The 22,116-nt window shown below is 40.8% G+C and overlaps 1 protein-coding gene across 5 annotated transcripts in view; it reads left to right on the top strand.

Annotated features, from left to right (window-relative positions):
- Positions 1 to 21,220, top strand: part of SEMA6A (semaphorin 6A) — a 111,843-nt gene extending 90,623 nt beyond the window's left edge. For all 5 annotated transcript variants that reach the window (XM_037373712.1, XM_037373716.1, XM_037373715.1 and 2 more), the window contains one exon: positions 17,099 to 21,220. In XM_037373712.1, coding sequence (XP_037229609.1) covers positions 17,099 to 18,288 — 1,190 coding nt within the window. In that variant the 3' untranslated portion in view covers positions 18,289 to 21,220. The remainder of the gene's footprint in view (positions 1 to 17,098) is intronic.
- Positions 21,221 to 22,116: the final 896 nt, after the last annotated feature.

Genomic DNA, 22,116 nt, shown 5'->3' with positions numbered 1-22,116 from the left:
AATGCTAGTCTCCGGAGAGTCTGCGAGTGTTCAGGCAGGTTGTGCTGCAGTGAGACAGAATTGTATGAAACTTCAGGTACAGTTGTGATAAAGAATGTAAAGTGCTGATTTAACAAGATACTTTACAAGTAGACATGAAATGAGAGGGAAAAAATCTGGCAAAGAAAACATTCAGACTCTTTTTTGCATAAATTAAACAACTGGTGTTCAGCATGGGAGGGCTCAGTTTTGCACCAGGAAGTACATTTGCAGAGTAGGTTTTCACACAAAAATATTGCTATATGCTAATATGTGCGAGGATCTAAAAGATTCAAAGTGTTTTTTATCTGAGGAAGCCGGGAGAAGTTGTTACTATCTTGCTGGCATTATGTAATAATTCAGAAGAGGATATATAGAGTGGAACAAAATTTGTCAGAACTTATCTTTTGAGTTAGTGTTTGCAGGTCTAAGGGAGAGGGCTTGAACTTTCAAGGTGAAGCAAATACTCTGTATTTGATCTGTATCATCATCCTGGCACTGTCAGAAGGAACTGGCTGATCCTAAAAAAAGTGTTAGGCTAATGGGAGAAGTAATTGTACAATAGTCAATTCTGCCTGGATAGGGTTTGGGCAGAGATGTAAATTCCAAACATGTACCTGGGAGGAAGCTACACAAACATTTCTATTCTTTCCTGTCTCAAATTGTTATACACACAAATGTAAAGCAGATTGCAAGTACTTCACAGTTCACTAACGATTTCAAGTGTTGAGGAACAATGAAGATCCAATTGGACCAGATCATTCACTTACTATACTTTCAAGACTTTTGCCTACTATCTAGTAAATGAGTGTTGTGAGAAAGACAGCAGGGCATTTACCCTGACTCTGTCTATGATTGTGTGGCATTTGGCTGAGATTTGATATGAGAGGTGTGGTTACTTGGATCTGTAATGCTTCACAAAGGGATTTCACCTACACAAGACAAGATTATATGGGACTTAGTCCATTTAAACTTTTATAGCTAACACGTCTAGATTAAAATTTACTTACTTTTCCCATTAGGAGTTAAGCAGAGGTTGGTTGGATGAGTGTATGCTAAACAAAGCCCTACAGATTTTTTTCTAAAATGCTCTTAGGTAAATTAGCATCAGCTTACTGTAAATATCATGGGGTGGGGTGTGTGTGCTTATTTACATTTGTCACATATACTAGCTACTTGAGTGAAATACTAAAAAAAAAAATATTTTTTTTAAACAACCAACCAACCCTGTATTTGTTTAGAGTGGCTCTAATGAGCAACTTGTCCAGCAACTGAATGTCTCAGACACTAATCATGGCATACTTGCTGTGAAGCACTATTTTAGCTCTGTATCAGATGAATACCAGAAAGTCATTGTTAGCAGTTAAATGGGACCAAATTTCTCAGCAGTTTTTAATAGCCAGATACCTGTGTCACCAGACTAGGCTAGTAACTAGCAAACATGGCAGAATATTAATAACCTCACCATGCCAGTGTTGCTGGTATCCTGTGACATGCACCTGCGGGCTGTGCAGTCAGGATTAAAGGGACACATCAGACTTGTCCAGAGGAATGACACTGATTTTTCTTCCGTTCTGTCTTGTGTGTACAAGCTGTCTACTTGCAGGCCTAGAGACAGCTAATCATCTCAGATTGCATCCTCAAGTTCAAACACTGGCAGTAGAAAACTAGGTGCTAATTAATAAAATGGAAATTATATATAAAACTGATGAAAGAAGAATGCTGGAAGGATGTTTCTGACATCAGACTTTATTCAACTTGTTTTCATTATGTTTTTGTAAGCTTCTATGAGAACAAGAGCAAAGAGACAGAGAGGAGACAAGGCATGCAGAAAAGATGACAGAAACCAAGTCCCTGGGCAGAGCCACATCCTTAAACTAATTTTAATCAAACGTGGGGATTGTAATGGAATACAGTGCAGTGATTTAGTGTGTATTCTCTGTGACTAAGTCTTCATTTCAAACCTTATGTAAAAAAGCCTCAGCTCATTTAGTCACAGATTTTCTTTAGTAACCTTCTGAAAAGTTAAGAGGAAGAGCAGTTTTCACTGCAAAAGATGGGTAAGGATGAGGAAATCAAAATAATGGAGGGGGTATATTCTAACATATACCAGCTGCCTATGCCACACCTAAAGATATGCCTATACTTCAGCCCTGGCACTAACTTAAAATTTTCAGAAATCAAAATGTTTCTATGTTTCACTAACAGTATGGATTTCGGCTTTAACTAGCAGAAATGGAAATGTGAGTAACATGATTAGAACCAAGAGCCATTTGCCATTTAATAGCCAAAAAAAAAAATCATTACTAATAGAAGAGGTTGTGTCCATGTGCAACCCCTGGTTATGAAAACTATCAACAGAGCTTTTCTGTCCTCAGAAAAGTAGTGGATCCTACAAATACAAGAAGGGTTAAGTTTAAAATAGAGCTCATCAAATGTCAAACATGGCTGCAGGAAACAGCAGGTATCCTTGACCTGTAATTGTCCACCTGCATAGATTTAAAGCCAGGCTATCCATTTCCAGGCTGCAATGAGCAATAGAAGCTTGTCTTACTAAACCAGGGAAAAACTGTCATTGCCCCAGGACCTTGGTCTGCTTTTTCAATAGAAGAGGCCACATCTAATTTGTCAAAGCAGCTGCTGAGCGTTCAGGGCATTAGAGCTATTGTGTGATGGACTAGATTCCCAGCTGCATTCATCCACAGTCACCCGGTGAGGACAGCTCGGTGGAGGAGCACAGGCTGCCTCGTGCTCTTGTTTGACCCATGTAGCACTGACATATTTATCAAGAACTAGGAATTCCCTGTAGGGTATGCTGGCCCCATAGGGCTACTACTCTGTCTGGAAGTAGCAAAGTCTAATTGGTGGACAGGATGTTAAGTAACACCCAGTTTCTTTTTTTTGGCATTTATATTGAGTATAGGGAGATGTGGTGCTGTACAAAGATGCTGAATTGGGAGGGCAACCTAGCCCTTTTAAATAAGAGATTTCTGAAACTGCTTTGAAATCTGAAGGGATTTAAGAGCAGAAAGCCTAGTAGCTGGAAGACTCTTAAAGTGCCTTTTGGTGTTAATGCCAGTGTACAATTAAAATGTCAATATGCTGTTAAAGATATTTGAATAATTCATTTTTCTCATATAGGATGTGCCTAGTTTCAATAATTGTATTAATTAATACGCAAGATGTCCTGTAGTAATTTTACAACAACCTAAACATTGGCAGTCCTGGTTCAGAGCACTTTTAATATGATCTGTGGACTGTGAACTGTTTAATTACATGCCTCTGTACAAAACACCATCTACATTCTTCTTATATAGATAACATTTTAGCAAATGGTATCAACATCCCCTTCAATATGTAGGAAGGATCCTGACTGTCTCTTTTCCTTTTTTTCTTTGTTTTCTTTAAGACTGTAAAAAAGGCAAGCTTAATTCTTTATATCAGGATGGCTTTTTGCTTACTGATTAACAGCATGCAGTTAATTAAAAACAGAAAAACCTGGAGAGGGCATAATTTAGATTTTGCCATGTTAATTTCATTGAACATTAAATACAGATAACAAATGCCATCATGTTTGGGAAGTAGTTGTTCCTATGAATAGCCTTAGTTTAGTCAGGTGTTTAGGCAGGTGTTACTTCAAGCTCTTTAATAGTCATTTAGTGAGACACTATAGTCTCTGGTGTCCAATTACTGTTGCTATGACTTTTGCTAGATTTTAATCACGTGTTCCAAGATTTTCTGTAGCTGAGAAAGAGGATAGGGAAAAATAATGTTGTTGTTCTCATGTTAAAAAAAAAAAAAAAAAAAAAAAAAAAAAAAGAGTCTTAAGGGCATTATATTGAGTTTTGAAGCAGATAGTCCAATTTTACCATTATGTCAAAAATGTGCATCCTGACATCCCTGTGAGGGAAGAAAGAGCTTCACTGGCCAAGCTATAAGTTTTTGAAAAATCTCAGTCCCTCATGCCCGGAAGACACTTGTCACAGTTAGGCAACTAAATACACAGACAACTGTGTGTACATTGAGCATTGGTGCTGTGACTGATAAGCACGTTAGCCACCAGCTGATAGTCTTGACAGCTTTCCATGCCCCAGCAGAGCAGCATAAGTCAAGAGTCCCTGCTGAAGTAGATTTTAACAGCTCCATTGGCATTAGAAGAGCTTAGGGCAGTTTGTAGAGAAGTTGATCACGAAGCATTAAGAGACATTTCTGGCAGAGCTGTACAATACAGCAAACATTTGGAAATGGCTAGCAGCACATTCGTCACCAACTTGATATTGGCTGGGAAGAATACCTGTAATACTCTGAAACAGTGAGTCCCAGTGGATAGCCTCCAGAGCAGTTCCAGCCTCCCATGTCTATCAAAGTGGTTAGCCCTGGATATTAAACTCTAGTTCTCCCACCAGCAGCCGAAGATTGCTATCTACTATGAAATAAAATCTCAGATGAAGGTACAGCTTGATAGCATTGTCACAACTGGACATAAACTAGACAGTTCTTTCATATGCCCAACAAGAATTTTTTTTAATTGGAAAATAACACCAGCTGCATGCTGTCAATAATACGCCATCTTGTTCATGCTCAATCCCATCTTACCCACAATTGCTACAGAATATAAAAGAACAGCTGTTAAAAAAAAAAGGGGGGGGGGGTTGGGGAGCAGGCACATTTTTGAAGCCCTACAAAGCTACTGTTATTCTCTATCATGTTCTTGTAGAAAGAAACGGAGTGGGGGTTTTGGAGAGCCTGAAAGATCTGCAATTACTAAACACAAACAGTACCAGCACAGACAGGGAATATAACTGTTCACAGAAACACCTCCTGAACAGCAGCACACTGAAGCTTTCATTAAAATAATTCCAAAAGTCTTTTGAGAAGCACATATTTTCCAGGTGTTTCCTTATTCTTGAAATCATAAAACTACAATGAGTTCCTGTTTGGAAGCAAGCAGGGTGAGTGAGACAGAAGCCATAACGCTGAGTAAACAGTGCTGCTTGTTTTTAAAGAAGCTAACAGAAGTGGTCTTGTCGTGTGGTGCAGAAAAGGCCGTTGCTAGTTTCTTTGAGCCTGTGGTCAGCACTGGAGAAATTTAATTCCTGCCACCAGCTTATAGCTCCCATCAAACTGTTCAACAATTCTCTGTGTGTATTCGTGACTGAATGAGTCCCAATCAGGGGCTCTCAAAGGAGGGCACAGAGCAGGAGTGCCCTCTGTCCCTTCTGTCTGCTCTCCCCACTGAACCTCTTCCATTCACCACAGAGCCTGCCCAGAGGTTGGGGCAATCACAGCTCATAATAAAGAACATAAAGAGCACTGCTTTTTTTGCAGATAGCGTTCAGCTTTATCTCTACAAAACACTAGTCTCTATTCAGTGTCTTAAAGAGGTCTTACAGTCCTGCAGCACTTTATATACTTTTTGTTTAAATGTGACCAAACTACAGACAGTGCCCTGAGGCACTCGTCCAGTAAGACCAATTAATTTTCCATACCCAGGGGGATTTGTGTATCTCAGTGTGCAGTCCTTAATCATTGAACTAAATTACTAATATCAAACCAGCAGCTACTTTCGTATACCCAGCATCAAGACCTGGAGACAATACAGTTTATCTCTGCTTGCTCATGGCAAGATGACTTGATAACATCAGCTGTGCTTCCCTGAAAGGTTGGGTCTCACCTACACTGTGTTTAGAAAGGAGGAGAGAGAATAAATTTATATCACTGAGAGAAAAGAGATTGTGATAAAATTTGTTAGGGTCCCAATGCTAGGAAAAAATGAGGCTTTAACCTCTCACATGGAAGTTTGTAAATCTCTAGATCAGTAAACATATCTTGAGAACTAGTCTACAGATACAAAAAAGCCAGTCATGTTCCTTGTCACAACAGCTACTTTCATGTTGATTAACTAGCTGTGCAAGCTGCCTGGTTTATCTGCAGCAGTGCAAAATACTGGCTTAAAGAAAGAGCCTGAGCAGAAACTGAACAAACACTACAGAAAAATCCGGAAACTTGGGGTTTGGTCCAGTACCAGAAATGAGTGGAAGGCTGGGGGAGTTGCTGTATTCCAGAAACATGCTGTTTGTGAGACGTGCGATAAAGCAAATACACAGGTACATTTGCCTGGCCTGCCACTGGACAGTCAAAGAGGATGTCTGGATGGGCTTTGAATGTATGTTGGAGAAGACACTGGTTTGCACATACTGCTGTGGTTAGATTGCTGCTGGCCCCAGGGCAGCTTTCTTGGAGCTGGGACAGGTACATGCTTGTCAGAGTATATCCTCTGAGATGAAGCTACAGTTTCACCTTACCCAGGGAAACAGACTGGCCATAGTAATCACTGAGCATGTTAATTGCACAGATAGGAAATACCAGTGCAGTTATGGCATCAAAGCACAAGTGTACATGCAGTGCCTGCAAGGTGGGGAGGTGATAAAAAAAGTTAGGTAAGAAAATGCAGAGAACTATAAATCTGACAGTCAGAAAAAAATGCATGAAAGAAGCCATCACTGAAGATAAAAAATGAAGTAAGTGAGAGAGAAATCATAGCCGCATCAGGACAAGAAGTCCATCAGGGAAACGCTCAGGTTGTGGCTGGAGTAAGTATGCGTGCTTTACTGGAGATACTGTGGATTCAAATGAATGTAGCTGAGTGGAAAGGCGGCTTCTGGTATTTATACTGGAAGAGTAATGAGGTACAGAAAAAGAACCGGCAGTAAAATTAGTCTTGCTGACTGTTATGGCCAGTGTTTCAAACTCATTGCAATTCCTCAGTCACTTAATGTATTCAAAGGCAGTTGATGGTATGGGACTGCAATACAGAGGGAAATGATAAACCTAACATGAGATGTGTATAAGCTGTTTGTTGCCTACAGCACCAGCCCTGCAAATATTTCTAGAAAAAGCAGTCTTGTCTTTACTGATCACTGGGGGCATGTTTTAATTCTTAAATCCAGGTCTTTTGACTACACCTGCAGTGTTCATGAGTGTAGAAATGAAGAGTTAATCCACTGTGTTTGCTTTCTGTCACAGAATATATGGTGCTGGTGTTTTAATTAAAGAAGAGTTTTTAGCCTTCCTCTATGTAAGAGCAGACCTAACATGGGCTCCAGCCATGTTCCTAATGTGCACCAGCAACCCAGCTGTGTGCAGAAACACTATCACTAAGAAATACATTCTTTGTGCACAAGTAAACATCCTTGGCTTGGTCACATAGTTGTTCAACAGTTAAATAATCATTTCCAGGGATCTCAAGGAATAGGATATATAGGGTACAGTCGTACTATTTAAATGTCATGGATATTTAACAGATGGCTCCTTTGTTAGTTCAGCTGTGATGTGGTCAGTTGCACTAGTAGCTCAAAACTAGCATTTCCATTTTTGTGTCTTTAAAGATCAGAGCTGATGAAGAAACAATTTTTTCTTTTAGGTCATATGCAGTGTTTGAAATTTAACCCCAGTTCTTCCATAAGGCTGCTTTGAGCTTCAGCCGGCTAAGCAGATCTGCTTATGTTGATACTCAGCAAACTTCGGTTTTCCCTGTTGTGCGCAAAGGCCATAGTTCAAAACAGGCTGTAAAAAAGCAGAGGAAAAGCCACAGAATTTCTCAGTGACAGCTTCTCTTTCCTTGACACTGTTCATAAAAACTGCTTCCAGAAAGGCACTGGGCTGCCCAGAATACATAATGCCCACAGCAGGGGAAGAAAAAAAAAAAGAAAAAAAAGAAAAAAAAAAGAAACAAAGAAACACCCAGCATTTGTTCTGTGCCATCAGAGGAGCTCCATGCAGGCAATGGGAACTGTGAAGATGAGAGAATCACTTTGCAGGCTACAACAACTTCTCTGGAGCCCTGAATTCATGCATATTCAGCCAAACATATGTAAATCTGGTTTAACCCAGCTGTGAAAGATCCCCTGAAGTAAACTAATAAAGAGCAGCTGGATATGTTTAAGCTCATCCCAGGCATAGTAGAAAGGTCCCAGAATGTGCACTGAGCTTTTTTTACGTCAGTAGAGGAAATGCAGCAGACTTTAAAGGAAACTTGTGTTTTAAGATGCAAAGCAGCAGAAAGTTTTCTTCTGCCGTGACAAGCTACAAAAGAATTAATTTTCCTTGACATTTGGACTTTCTACGTCTCATTTTAACTACTGTGAATGCCTGTTTTACTTTTTTGAAGGACCTTCTATTTTTGCTTATTCCCCAACACACAGAGGCATCTAAAATTATTGCTTACTAGGAAAGCTTGAGAGGTAAATGAAAGTACTTAAATCAGGAAAGTTCTAAATGATTAGCAACTGCATACCACCTGCCAGTGGAAGAAAGGTTATCGAGTGCTTTCTAGTGCAAGAGCTGGCCTTGAGCCTAGCCTCTGGGACAAATAAAATTGGGCTGGCTTCAGGACTGTAATGATTTTCATCATTATATTATAGATCAGGAGGCTGTGTATCTCAAACCTTCTCCCATGCCTGCAAACTTAATAAACTGGTTTATTTACAGAGATACAGCTTAGAAGCAATACAATTAAAAAAGCTCTAAGAGCTTGCTATTCCAGTCTTTTTCAGATCTGTCTCCCCTTTGTTTTAGTGGGGGTGGGAGTTGTCTAAGCATGAATTTGCTAGTTCAGATCTTGTAATTTCCATCTGTAATGATCCCTTTCAAAAAAAAGAGCTGCTTTTTTCTAATTTCTCAAAATTCCTGAGTGTGGCCATGGTGTAGGTTTTGTATGGCCACTGTGGTATGCAGAAGAACTTGATTGCAGGCTCATAATCAAACTAAAACCAGATAACTGAAATCCACTATGAAAATATTACTACAACACTCATGGGTTATCTCGTGGACATGGTGGAGTCATTTCTCTCACCTTTCTTACTTTTCTAACTTAAAAAAACACAAGAATGAAAGTTTTCTGTATTCGCATTGAGAGCAAAGCCACCTGTTGATCTCCGCTCTTTTAGTAAGTTACAATGATCTTTTTTCTGTAGTCATGTTGACAGTCATTCATCAGAAGTGGAAAGAAGTGATATCATTTTGACCAGCTGAAAGGAGAAATAAAACCACCCTTAGAGATCAATAGATAAACCTATCCTGGAGGGATTGCTTCTGAAATAGGTCTGATTAAGGGCCAGCCCCCGCCCTGACACAGGCTACTATGGCTGATCTGATTGTTTAGATCCTCTTCAAGGCTTTGTTACATGTTACCTCAGGCACATTATGTATTGATTTTCTTTTCCTAATTTTTAAGTACGATTTCTCCTCATACCTCCAGTGATCCTCAGGCCTCTTGTAAGTGAAGTTTTTTTCTTTACCAGATTCATTCTTCTCTCCAAGCACATGCATCTGCTTTTTGTTGGCTGGATATCTCAGACTGCTAGCTTGGGCAACTGGCTTTGAGAACCATGGGGTGGAATCTGGGGAGAGATGGATTGCTCTCCTCAGCACAGTCATTCAAATCAACAATCCAGCTGTACTGCGAAGGGAGGGCAAAAAAGCATTTGCCAGCAGCTTTAACTATGAATGTTTGAGCTCTTTTTTTTCTAGCTGGTGACACGGAGAAAAACAGATACTGGGTAGAATTGCACTGAGTCAGCAGCACAGGTCCTTGTGGACAGAAGGAAGATGAAGGAGAAAGCTTACTTTTTTCATCAAAGCCCCTCCAATAAAAGGGCAAACATCACATCATCGGGATTATAAAGTGGTTGGTTATGTCAAACCTTGAAATGATTCTTTCAAGAAAAATTAGAGAGACAATCTCAGAAATGCATGGTAGACTCTGGTCGCTCCTCAGTTTGCTGTCACTTTAAATCTGGGTGTCCAGTCTAAATTAGTCTGATTTTTTTTGTTTGTTCCTACTACTGCTGGCTATAAAGGAGGAAGAAAGCTTGTTAATACCTGCAGGGATTTTCCAGGCTGAAATAGTATTTTAGCAGCATGAGACTGCCTGTAAACAGAGTTCTAACACTTGAAGACACGTTGAAAACTTTTTCAGTGGTATTTTTAAAAGATATTCAAAAGCCCATAAAAACTTCCATTCATAATGAGTCTATACCAGCACTTCTTGCAAGTCTAAGCAGGAGGAGATGTACGTCTGACAGAGAAGCTCGCACTGAAGAATGAAATTAACTGCAAGATTTTCCCCTTAAATAACAACAGCAAAGAAATCATTGTGCCTTTCTGGAACAATGACTTGTTCTGTGGAAAGTCTCAAGTGATTTTGTAGATACTGGAGATAGAAGTGGGCTCATTCCCATTCAGCTAGAAAGTGAAGTTTAAGACACCAGTGACACTCACTCCCTGACTGCTGTTAATGTGTGGTCTAGACTTAAATATTACCTTATTCCCTGATAGTTATTACTGCACTTACCTGCCAAAACATCATTCTTCATTTCACGCTTCTGTGTTTCAGTTTTTTTGTGTGCCACCATTTTGGGTTATTAGTTTACCATCTGTTGCAGGCAGCTTTGGAAAGTGACAGCTCCCTGCAGAGGTGATCACAGAGCATCTTTGGTGCACGTGGCATGTGGTCATCTTGTTGTCCAGTGTACGCCTCTCGCAGCCATAATTCATTCCTGGGACAGAGTTGTCTTTGCCTCCACGCCACAGCTAACTGTAGTGCTCAGGCTGAAAGGTGTTATTTTTGGTGACAGCTAACTAGGTTATTTGCACATGGGAACTTGTAGTTAGGGGACCAGATATTGCTGTCTGCCTCATGAATTATTTTCACTGAATTGGGCTTGGTTATGAAAGAAGGGAGCACCTGGACTGTTGTATCACTAAACCAGCCTCACATTAAGCTATTCAAACTGGGAAGTCATTTGCTGTTTGGTTTCATTCATCAAGCAGTTGGGAGGGTTATAAGGTAGAATTTGAGTTTGTGCTCACTGGAACTGTATGCCAGAACCTAGACTTAGAGGAATGTAATGGTGAGGCTTTTCTTGATGTTATGCCATCCCTGTCCCTGATCACAGGTGAGACAAAGGAATTTAGGCTTCATCATGGGACGTTTCTTTTTATCCTGTACATGCTAAAAGGACACAGCTTTTACTGGGCCTCTGGAGCTGAGGTCTCCTTTCTGCAGATGTCTGTTCATTGCTGTTCTCCTGAGACAGACTCCTTTCTTCAGATCTCTTCCCCAGTAGACCTTTGATCAGTACTTTTCAGCTGCAGCTTTTCAGCAGGTTTTAGCTCACTTTCATTTGTTTCTGAGAAGGTTAGTCAAAAGATTTTACAGAAGTCAAAGGGTATCATGCTTAATGTTTCCCAATAAAAAGTAAGCCATTTATCCTGTCAAGAAAGGAAGTTTGTCAGATTTAATGTAGTTTATTCTTGGGAAACTTGCTTTGGCCTGTTTTTTTTTAAAGTTACTTCATCATCCTTTGAATGCCTGTGAAATTGATTGTTTCATCACTTGTTTTAGTGTCATTCCCATTCTGCAAATTGTGCTGGCAGGTCCGTCTTTTGTTAGGTCCTCCCTTTGGCTCATCTTAAAGGCAGGTGATATGCTTGTCCTTTTCTAGAGCTCTTGGGGCTCATACTTCCTCCAGTGTTCTCCAAGATACTCCACAGTGACTAGAAATAGCTTTGGCTAGCTCCTTTAGCAGTCAGGGATGAATTCCTTTAGAGAATTTGAAAGCATCTACATTACCTAAATATTTCTAGCTCTTCCTTCTGTCACGGTTGACACATGCCTTGGATTTGTTAAATTTCTGATCACAGATCAGAGTGGGGATTTTTGCTGAAAAGTAAAGCAGGAAAAGGAGTAAATGCTTCAGTCTCCATGTCTTTGCTTATCTGTCCTCCTTTACTGAAGTTTGTTGTACTGATACTTGTTATTCTTACTCAGTTATGCTCATGCCATGTATTCTTTGGAATGATGAAATCTATTCCTTTGTAAATATTTCATCCTAATTACATTTCTGCCCTTGGAAGTTCTTTCCTATTAGAATTAGAAGGAGCAGAACATGCCCAGAATAAGTTCATCAGCTTTTTCCTAAAATAATACTTTCAGCACTGTGCACATCTTGCTTTTAAACTTGTTTTTTAGCAGGTATAGAGGTAGTCAGTCCTAACCCTTAACAAAATACTTTTGTAAATTGGTGAAAAGAATGAGCCTTACCACCTTCCTGCTTATGATGATCTAGTATCCAGTAGATACAGTAGATCCTTGTAACACCTCATTTTCTTTTCTCTCTTATTTTCACCCAAAGACATTCAACAAGTCTGCTTCTCACATTCTCCAGAACTTCAGAAAGATTATATGTATTATTGACATAAAATGTAATGGCTCATTGCTTTCCCCCCCCCCTACCTTTAGTGAACAAGCAGGATCAATACTCTACTCATGTGATTTATCTAAGCACTAGCTTATTTCAGAATTGAAACATTTTGAAGGTTTGAAAACATTTTTCTTAATGTCTTCTTAACCACCCAGCCAACCAATACTGTGTACCTTACCTGCAAGCTCTGCTGGAAGAAAGAATTAATTATATAGTAGAATAATACAATACCATACCACGTCTTCTCTCTCATTAGATGAGTAAGAAAAGGTGATTTTTCATGTTCCAGACTACTACTGTACAGAGCATACTGACTGAGAAAATGAATGGTGATGTTAGGAGGTGCAGACAAAAGGACATGGGATGAAATTACAGAAAGTTAGTGGAGGAGGAAGGATCAGGTTGTCTACAGGAATCAGAATGGCCATGAAAAGTGGAGGATATCAGGTGACTAGCCTGGCTGGTTTAGTAGCCGGAAACGACAGTACATCACACATGGGAAGACATTAAATTCTTAAGCCTCTTTGTGATTTACAATGGACAGTCTGACTTAACTGGAAGAGTTAAGGGAGACAGATAAGTGTCAGCATGTCTCTGGCATTAGAAGCGTGTACGGTCTGATCCTTGAAGGTGCAGATATTTAACCTCATCTATGTCTCTGAAGTTTTTTTCAATTTCACTAGTATTTTTACCACCGGACCCCTCCCAAGTGTAACGTTGATACAGGTAACTATGTCAGCAATATTGCTTTCCAAAGAATAGCTGGTCATTAGTCATGGTGATAGGTCTCCATGTATTGCAGAAAACAATCAAGAGTATGGATGAGCAGTTCAACCACATGAAATAAGCAATGTATTTTCATATTTGGCAAGAATATACTGCAAACAGGAAAGTACTAGACATAGTATTTTAAAAGTGAAAGTATTTTATTTAGAATACCTGTTCTTTTCTATAGTGATATTTAATATCAAACATATTTTACAGTCTGGTTCCATAGCATTTTATGCAGCCAGCCCAGACAGTTTTCCAGTACATAATGTCTTAGAATACTGTCAGATAATACATAGCTATAAGACTTTTCAACAGCAGTTATTTCCTCAAAGCTGGGAGTCCCAGTGCTTTACTTGACTTTCAAAAATACAGGCCCTACATTTTTCTGGTTATTTTCTCCATCTATTTTAATTCTTTGAATAATAAGTGCTAATGGGTGATGCTGAACCGAGCCTTGGGGAATGTGTTGTTCTTCAAGAACTGCAGGAACACAATGCAGTTTGTAAAGTGGCACGAACACTATCCTGTTTGCTTTCAAACTGGCTTGTTTTGGGGACATAGTTAGGATCGCATACTCACTTATTCATCCCAGTCTGTGAAGGCAGTTAGTACTGATGCTAGGGACTTGAGATGTTGATTGACGGTGACTGCAATTATCAGCCTATTTTGTATCAGATCTTCTGTCTCTGTGGTCATGACAGTAGGATGCTGAACACTCCTAATACTTTTTCATTACTTAATTGTATCTATTCCATAAACATTAATGCAGGGACAAATCCTTCCCAGTTTATCTCATTTAAGTTAATTAAAATTATTGGGATTGCCTGCGTAACTAAAGACACATGTATGTGATCCATGATAAAAAATAAATTATGTCATTAACCTGGCATTGTGTCCAGAGTAGATCCACCTGCCTAGAGCAAAGCCACTAATTTAAATATCCTTTAAATCTAGTAGAGAAAACATAATAAACCTCAGGGAGGTTTGAACTCAAGAGTAACTAGCTGGAATCAGGCTGTTTTAAGGCCCTCATAAATTTCTGCTGATAAAACACCTGCAGCATGAGTGACATCATTTCAGCTACCTCTTTCTTGAACACACATGGTCACTCAGTCTGAACTGTGTGGTAATTTTGTAACGTGAGTTGTAGTGATTCAATATCTGTTGGTAATGTAAAAGTGAAGATTTCATCTTGCTTTTGTATGCAGTGATGCTGGTTTGTGCTTAAGGCTATCTTCACAGAGTAGGATTTAGCCTAAAGCAGGAGGCTGAGGGCAATGAACAACCTCACTTGGCCAGTAGGAAGTGTCAGGCATTCCCTCGTGTCTGATCACCAGACACCTGAGAGAGAGGTCAACACTTCCCTCTCCACTCCTCATCATGAGGAAGTTTTAGATGGCAGTGAGATCTCCTCTTCTCAAAGCTGAACAAACCAAGCACCTTCAGCTGCTCCTCATCAGTCATGCCCTGTAGTCTTTTCACCATCTTTGTTGCCCGCCCTTGGACACATTCTAATACTTTTATATGGTTGGCCCTTCTGGCCACCAGGGCCCATTGCTGACTCGTCTTGAGCTTACCGTAATCAATCAAAACCACCAAACCTGTTTCTGCAGGACTGCATTCCAGCCTCTTGTCCCCTAGTCTACATATAAAAGGATATTGTTAGTAAAGCATGACTTTCCCTTCATGAACCCATGCTGGCTTTGACTGTAGGTGCTTACACCCTTAGGTGGGCACTGAGCAGGGATTTCTAGTCTTTTTCATGCAAAAAAATTGGACTTAAGTGCTTAAAGGAGCATACCTCTGCAAAGCTTGTGCATGGATCGTGACCATGAAATTAGGCTTTTGAAGTTTAAGCTTTTCTTAACTTCCCACCCAGCAACGCATTTCTGGATAAGACTGAACGCTTCTCTGGCTATACTTCCCACCCATTTAAGACTCTGTATTTCTGATTCTCCAGTTAATGACTGGAGACAGTTTGTGTAAGTAAATTTGGGCTCAAAATGCTGCAGAGTCTAGCATGTAATATCATCAGGTGAAGGTCCACAGAAAACCAGCAACTTTGTAGTGATACATAGTTACTGCTGACTGTGCTGTAGCCACTGGACTGTGCTTCTGGTCTACATACAGCAATTTTGTATGTGGATTTGAATTACAGAGCTAGGTTCTACTGCTGCTTGTTAAGTGGTGATGACAAAGAATAGAAAAAAATGCATCTTAAAAAGCTGCTGGGCTTTAGAAGAGGATTCACTGAGAAACAATTTGAAGATTGTTTCTAATCGTATATTGTTTTCCAAGATCTACTTTACTTCTCCTAACTTTTTTTACAATTAAGATATTTATATGAATGCTGGATCTTACTTTCCTAAGTGATCATGAGCTCTTGCTATTTATTCTCCTTATCAAGTCATAATCCTCTATTTGTCACAGCACAATAATTTCTGTGGGAACCAGTTGTGACATCGGTCTCAGGGACTTACGTTTTAAAGAACTTTTAAATATGATGTTCATATCTTGTAAGCAAATAGCCGTTGTCCACCTAGAAGTTGCAATTAAATGGGGACAGAAAAATATATGCTATAGAAGCAATACTGTATGTACCTAGAATACTTATCAAAGGTTTCTGTGAGATAGTAGCAACTTTCCAATGCTCTTTTAAAATACTTTACTGAGGATATTTTGCATTTGGTTCTGATTCTGTGTCACCAATACCTTCTCTACCGAACACATGAAAAAAACATTACTCTAGGAGTTGATTTACAACATGAAAGTTTTGTATATTCACGGAGTCTCAGGAGAACCTTGGAGGTACTTTTTCTGTCTTGCTGTCTCTCCTGTAATAAGGACAAGGATTACATTTCCTTAGAGCATGTGGGGCTTTTAGTGCCCTGGCCCTGGCACTTGGACACTCTCTGGACAAAGAGGTGGGGAGAGATGTTCCTTCAGGTCCTTGTCAGGCTGTGGCTGCTCCTTGTTAAGCACTACGAACAAAATAAAAAATGCAAAAAAAAAGCAGACTCGAGGCTCTGTGCTTGTGTTTCATTTGTGCTGCTGCCTTGGTTCCCAGCTATGTCAGAAAAAAAACCTATTTTCTTCAGAAATTCAGGGTATTGATTAATGCTATATTAGGGACTTCAGATAGAGGAGGTACACTCTGCCAAAGATGCTTTCTCTGAGAGTAGGCACATGGAGGGCCAAGTAAGATTTGATAATGATCTCTCACCGCAGCACAGGACTACAGGATAAGGCCCTCAGAATCAGGGCTTTCAAATGAGAAGGCACAGGCTTCAGCACAAAGGTCAACCTATTAATGTGTTCAGAACAAGAGAGAGCTTTTGAAATTAAAATAACAAGGACAGTCATCTACCAAGCTCAACAGATTTCAGCACTGTGCTCTATTTTTCATAGTTATTTAAGCATCCTCCTGAAGCTTAAGCGTGTGACACTGACTTTTAAAACACATGACAAAGTTTGGGTTTTTTCAGTTCTGGTTTTGTTCTTAGTGCTTAACAAGGAGCAGCCCCAGCCTGACAAGAATGAAGGGCAGAAAGAAAAGCCTTAAACAATGTGGGATGCACTTCTCTGGTATTTGCAGAGCTTCTGTCTCCTTTTAAAAGTTTTTCAATGAGAATGTTTACCATAGTAAAAATAAGATGGTATTAGCTGAGGAGAGATCGGATGGAGGGAGGGGAGGAATGAGCAGTATGTCAGAGGAGGAGAAATAATAGCTCTGACATGCTGAAGTCAGCGTGAGTTGCCCAGGGCCAAGATTTCAAACCAGTTGCACTTGCCCTACAAGTAAATTCCTTCTCCCCTCCTGAACTTTGTAGCCTTCAACTCCAGATCTGAAAGCTATACTGAAAGCCCAAGGCTGCATGTGCAAAATGCAGCTTGCAGGTCTCCAAATTTGGGCAAGCTGATCAAAAATCACCTTGCAAAACACAAGTCTACCTCAAAGGGTGTGCCTTTGAACAAAGTAGTCAATGATTAGTTGTTTTTCCCCATCCTTAGTTTGTTTAACCACTGTATGCTGTTTATTGCAGGAGTGATCCGTGAAAGTTACCTGAAAGGTCATGATCAGCTGGTGCCGGTCACCCTGTTGGCCATTGCTGTTATTCTTGCTTTTGTCATGGGGGCTGTCTTTTCGGGAATCATAGTGTATTGCATCTGTGACCATCGCCGCAGAGACGTGGCTGTTGCGCAGAGGAAGGAGAAGGAGCTGACCCACTCCCGACGTGGTTCCATGAGCAGCGTTACCAAGCTCAGTGGCCTCTTTGGGGATGCTCAGTCCAAGGAGCCAAAGCCTGAAGCTATCCTCACGCCTCTGATGCATAACGGCAAGCTGGCTACCCCAGGCAGCACTGCCAAGATGCTAATCAAAGCTGACCAGCACCATCTGGACCTGGCCGCTCTGCCAACCCCTGAGTCCACCCCAACCCTGCAACAGAAGAGAAAGCCCAGCCGTGGCAGCAGGGAATGGGAGAGAAACCAGAACCTTATCAATGCCTGCACAAAGGATATACCCCGGATGGCCTCGCCTGTAATCCCAACCGACCTACCGCTTAGGGCTTCTCCTAGCCACATTCCCAGTGTTGTGGTCCTGCCCATAGCCCAGCAAGGCTACCAGCACGAATATGTCGACCAGCCAAAAATGAGCGATGGGGCTCAGATGTCTGTGGAGGACCAGAATGCCACCCTTGAGTACAAAACTATCAAAGACCATCTCAGTAGCAAAAGCCCCAGCCACGGAGTTAACCTGGTGGAAAGTCTTGACAGCATGCCACCAAAAGTACCCCAGCGGGAAGCTTCCCTTGGGCCCCCGAGCGCCTCGCTGTCACAGAGTGGCCTGAGCAAGCGGCTGGAGATGCATTCTTCTGCTTACAACGTGGACTACAAGAGAAGCTACCCTACAAACTCTCTCACAAGAAGTCACCAGACGTCGACCCTCAAAAGAAACAACACTAACTCCTCTAACTCTTCCCACCTTTCCCGCAATCAGAGCTTCAGCCGGGGTGACAACCCACCACCGGCCCCGCAGCGAGTGGACTCCATACAAGTCCATGCTGCTCAGGCGCAGGCTGTGACTGTATCTCGGCAGCCGAGTCTCACCACCTACAACTCACTGACGAGGTCAGGGTTGAAACGTACGCCCTCGCTAAAGCCTGATGTACCTCCCAAACCTTCCTTTGCTCCACTCTCTGCATCCATGAAGCCCAATGATGCATGTACATAATTGGGGGGTGGGGGTAGGGGGGTGGAGGACGGCAATTAAGCAGAGGTTGCGCTTGAAATCCAGTGTTCTACAACTGTTATCACTTGCTCCTCTGAGAAGATGGTTGTTGCAAGCTGAAAATGTGTTGGATTTCTGCTTTCTGGGAAAAGTGGAATATTTTTTTTAAACCCGAGCCATATGACCCATGGTTGAAGGTTTGCAATTGCAGGACTCGCCCCTACAACCCACCAGTTCTTTGCTCAAAAGACTAACCCTCGATCACAAACATTGAGCCAAAAGCACACAGGTGAAAAATGACTATGACATTTCACCCCCCACCCCCAAATGCACAACGCATTCCTGAACTGGGAAAGAGTGCTCTGAAAAGCAAAACAAATAACTACAAAAATGAACAAATTTAAAAAAGAAAAAAAAAAAAGAAGGAAAAAAGAATCCACTGATAAAGCTAACTCTGACTTAACAATGGCAGAAGTTTACTATGTGCAAGTACTGTGAAATGATGCCCATCAGTGTTACAGCCATTTGGTTACAGCAGTTAAATGCCATGTTGGGCAAACTATGTCATAGATTTCTGCTACCCTTCTCTTTTAATAAATAACATGTGACTGCTAACGCAAGTAACTCCTCTTATTTATTGTTCAGCTTTCGTTTTTCCTAAAGAAATGACTTCTGCATATCATCCTGTGAGCAGCTCTTCAGAGAAGTACCTTGAAAGTTATACATATTTAACGTGAAACTCATTAACTGGAGTAATTAAAACTCTTTTATTTTTCCAATAAATTCACTGAGTTAGGTAAGTTGGAGCTGGAATTCTGAACTTTGTGCCTGGACTGCCTGATTAGCTGAAAAAAAAGGGGATATCTATTTAAGTCTCTCAGCTAATTAGCTGCTGGGCCTATGACCTAAGACAGCAACAAATACCACAAGTTCATAACTTCTAAAGCAACTGCAAGAGAAACTCTAAAAAGCCGCACATTTGTGCACCATTGCTATCAACATGGCTTTGTCAGTAGCTAATACTTTCTGTGAAGGCACCAGCTTGTGATGTGCCATCTCATTTCACCTTGCATGTGAGACGGCAAACAAAATCCTCAAACAGTGTGAGCTAGTTAATATGCCGGCTGTTACCATGCATAAATTATGGTCTTATCACACGGGTTTTTCGTGGGAATATATCTGTGAATAGCCTGTTTTCTTCCACATGTAAATTTGTGCCTTACACCCTCAGTTGTGTATACTTGTGAGCTGTAGTATGTAAAACCTTTTTCTTTTTCCCCTTTGAGTAATGCAAATATTTATTGATCCTTCCTCCTCCAAGCCCCTTCAAGAACTGAAGTAAAGACATTGAAAGAAGAAAGTGGTGGTTATTGTCATAACCCCATGTCCCTCAAGAAATTAGGCTAGCGTCATACCCTCCACTTCAATTTGACTTTATAGCTGTGCCAAGTCCTCTCTCAAAACCACCTACAAGCAGCAATGCTCCCAAGGCACCATGCTAGGGGTTCTGCCTTTCCCCTCCTCCTGCTCCTCCTTTACCACACATCAGTATGGCGATTGTTCTCACTGGGCAGCAGCGAAGTGACCAACACCCTTGTCCACGGGACTAGTGTGTACCCCGGCTGGGGATGAGTACTGGCGAGAGGGGCCAAGACCTGCAGATAGCCCAGTCACACGTCCTGCAGCATGCAGGGCACATGGAGCTAGGACAGGCAGGCGGGCTCCTGCTGTAGCTACCTGCTGCTCCAGAAGGATGCTGCATATACTTCTTTGGGGAAAAATGTAATTTTTTTTCCTTTGTTTCTTTTGTGTGACTGTGCATGTAGCTAGCGTGGGAGTGTGTGCGCGCACAGGTGTGTGCGTGTGTGTGTGTGTGTGCGCGCAGGTGTGTAAGTTCCTTTCCAGTCTTTCAGTTTATGCAAAAACTTAGATGTGTTTTTAATCTGTTACAATAACTGTGTCAACATACTGTAGAAAAATGATGGGGATCGCTTCTAAGCTTTTTATATATATATATATATATATATCTACTGAACAGTATGTTTGAGTAAGGTGGTTGTTTCTGTTTCAATTTGTTTTTTAAAATTTTATACTTCCATTTGTTTTTCAGGGTTTTGGTTTTGTTTCTGAATGATTGAAAAGACAGATTTTAAGTCCATTAGCTTATAGATGGTATATATAAAGTCTGGATGGTCTAGACCAAAGTGTGTAACAAGGGTGCTTGCATGTTCTTTCACTTCATCATGGCTTCTTTATGAAACAGTTTTGTTCACCCATAGTGAACTATGCAGACTGGAGTAGATAGATCTGTATCCAAAGCAATGTTGTTGTTTTAATAAAAACAAACAGAAAACCCTTTGAAAACAGTAGGTAGCAAGGTCATCTTTTTTTAAAACAACCAACTCACAACCCTTTTACGAAGCTCCAAACCCCTGGAGCGCTAAATGTGCAGGTCCCCTTGATATTACCCCACAAAGCATTCTCCCAAAATGTAGAGATGAGTCATTATGGCAACAGCTCCTGCAGCAGTCTGCCTTCTTGATGTACACTGCATCAGTTACTGGGCTGACTTTGAAACATGCATTTTGTACTTGGTGGGTCTTCTGTTTTTTGTCCTTTCCCACCCCTGGTTCCCTTCCACCCTCTGTTTCGAGGGGTTCATGAACCTATGTGTGCCTTTGCTTTCCACCCTTGCTATACACTGGTAGATGCAACAAATTCAGACTCTCATTTGTTGTAAAGTTGTAAAGTATTGTGATGTCACCAGTTTCCCTTCATTTCCACATCCCCCTAACATCTGATTCACAACTTAATGTATGTTGAAAAAAAAAATTAAAAAAAAAGGCAAGAAAGAATAAGAAAGAAAGAAGGAGGAGAAAAGGGGAAATAAAAGCTCTTGATTACATATGGTAATAAACCAGACTGTTCTACTTTATTTCTTGTGTCCTGGTCCTTGTGTTCCTGTGATGATTTATCCTTCTCCATAAAAAAAATACAAACAAATGTGATGCTGATCATTTAGATCAGGTTATGGTGAGAAATACATTTGTTACTTTCTGTCTCTTACAGAAGATGAACTTGACTTTAGAGTAAGGTGATGGCAATTAAAAATTGAATCACACATTTGTTCTCCCTCTATTCATATTCTGCATTTTCTTTTTATGAGCTTGTTCATCATCAAATATTTATGGCAGACTTGATAGTTTAAAAGATCAAGGCTGGGATTTAAGCATGCGTGGTCCACCAAAATAGATCATCATACAGATGTGACTTCATCTCCAGGCTTTACATATTAATAACAGAGGAGCCTGTGTTTTCTTTTAGCAGGCATAAATCTATTGTGTTTCATAGGCCTGATTTAGAGGATGTTGCCTGAGACTAATTCTGCAAGGAAATGGTAGTAAACAGATAAAAAACAGAAGAGTATGTGATCTTCCTAGTCAGGGGAGTCATTAAAAAACACCTGCATTCTCCACATTGATTTTGTGTAGATGGGGATCACCTACACACAGCCATTACAGTACAGGTAAACACTTGGTTATGTTCGTTACTGGGCTTAGTGATTTCGTTTTGTGACAGGAGTTCCCTATGACCCTGTAGAAACGAGGTGTCCAGTAATTTACCCTTGCTCAGGTCATACTCAGGCTTTCCTGCCATGCCAGGGCACCCTGTTCTGAATCTAGAGCCTTACCAATATGTGCTGCTTCCCCATCTCACAACATGGATGGCCCTGACTCAGGCTCTGCTTAAAGTGGTGAAGTATTAGCTTTCCTCCAGGAGTGAGACATGATGGATTTTTTAAAAAAGGTCACAAAGCCTTGGCACACTTTC

Source organism: Falco rusticolus, chromosome Z (genome assembly GCF_015220075.1).
Source record: "Falco rusticolus isolate bFalRus1 chromosome Z, bFalRus1.pri, whole genome shotgun sequence".
Lineage (NCBI taxonomy): Eukaryota > Metazoa > Chordata > Aves > Falconiformes > Falconidae > Falco > Falco rusticolus.
This window is presented reverse-complemented; position numbering and strand designations above follow the sequence as displayed.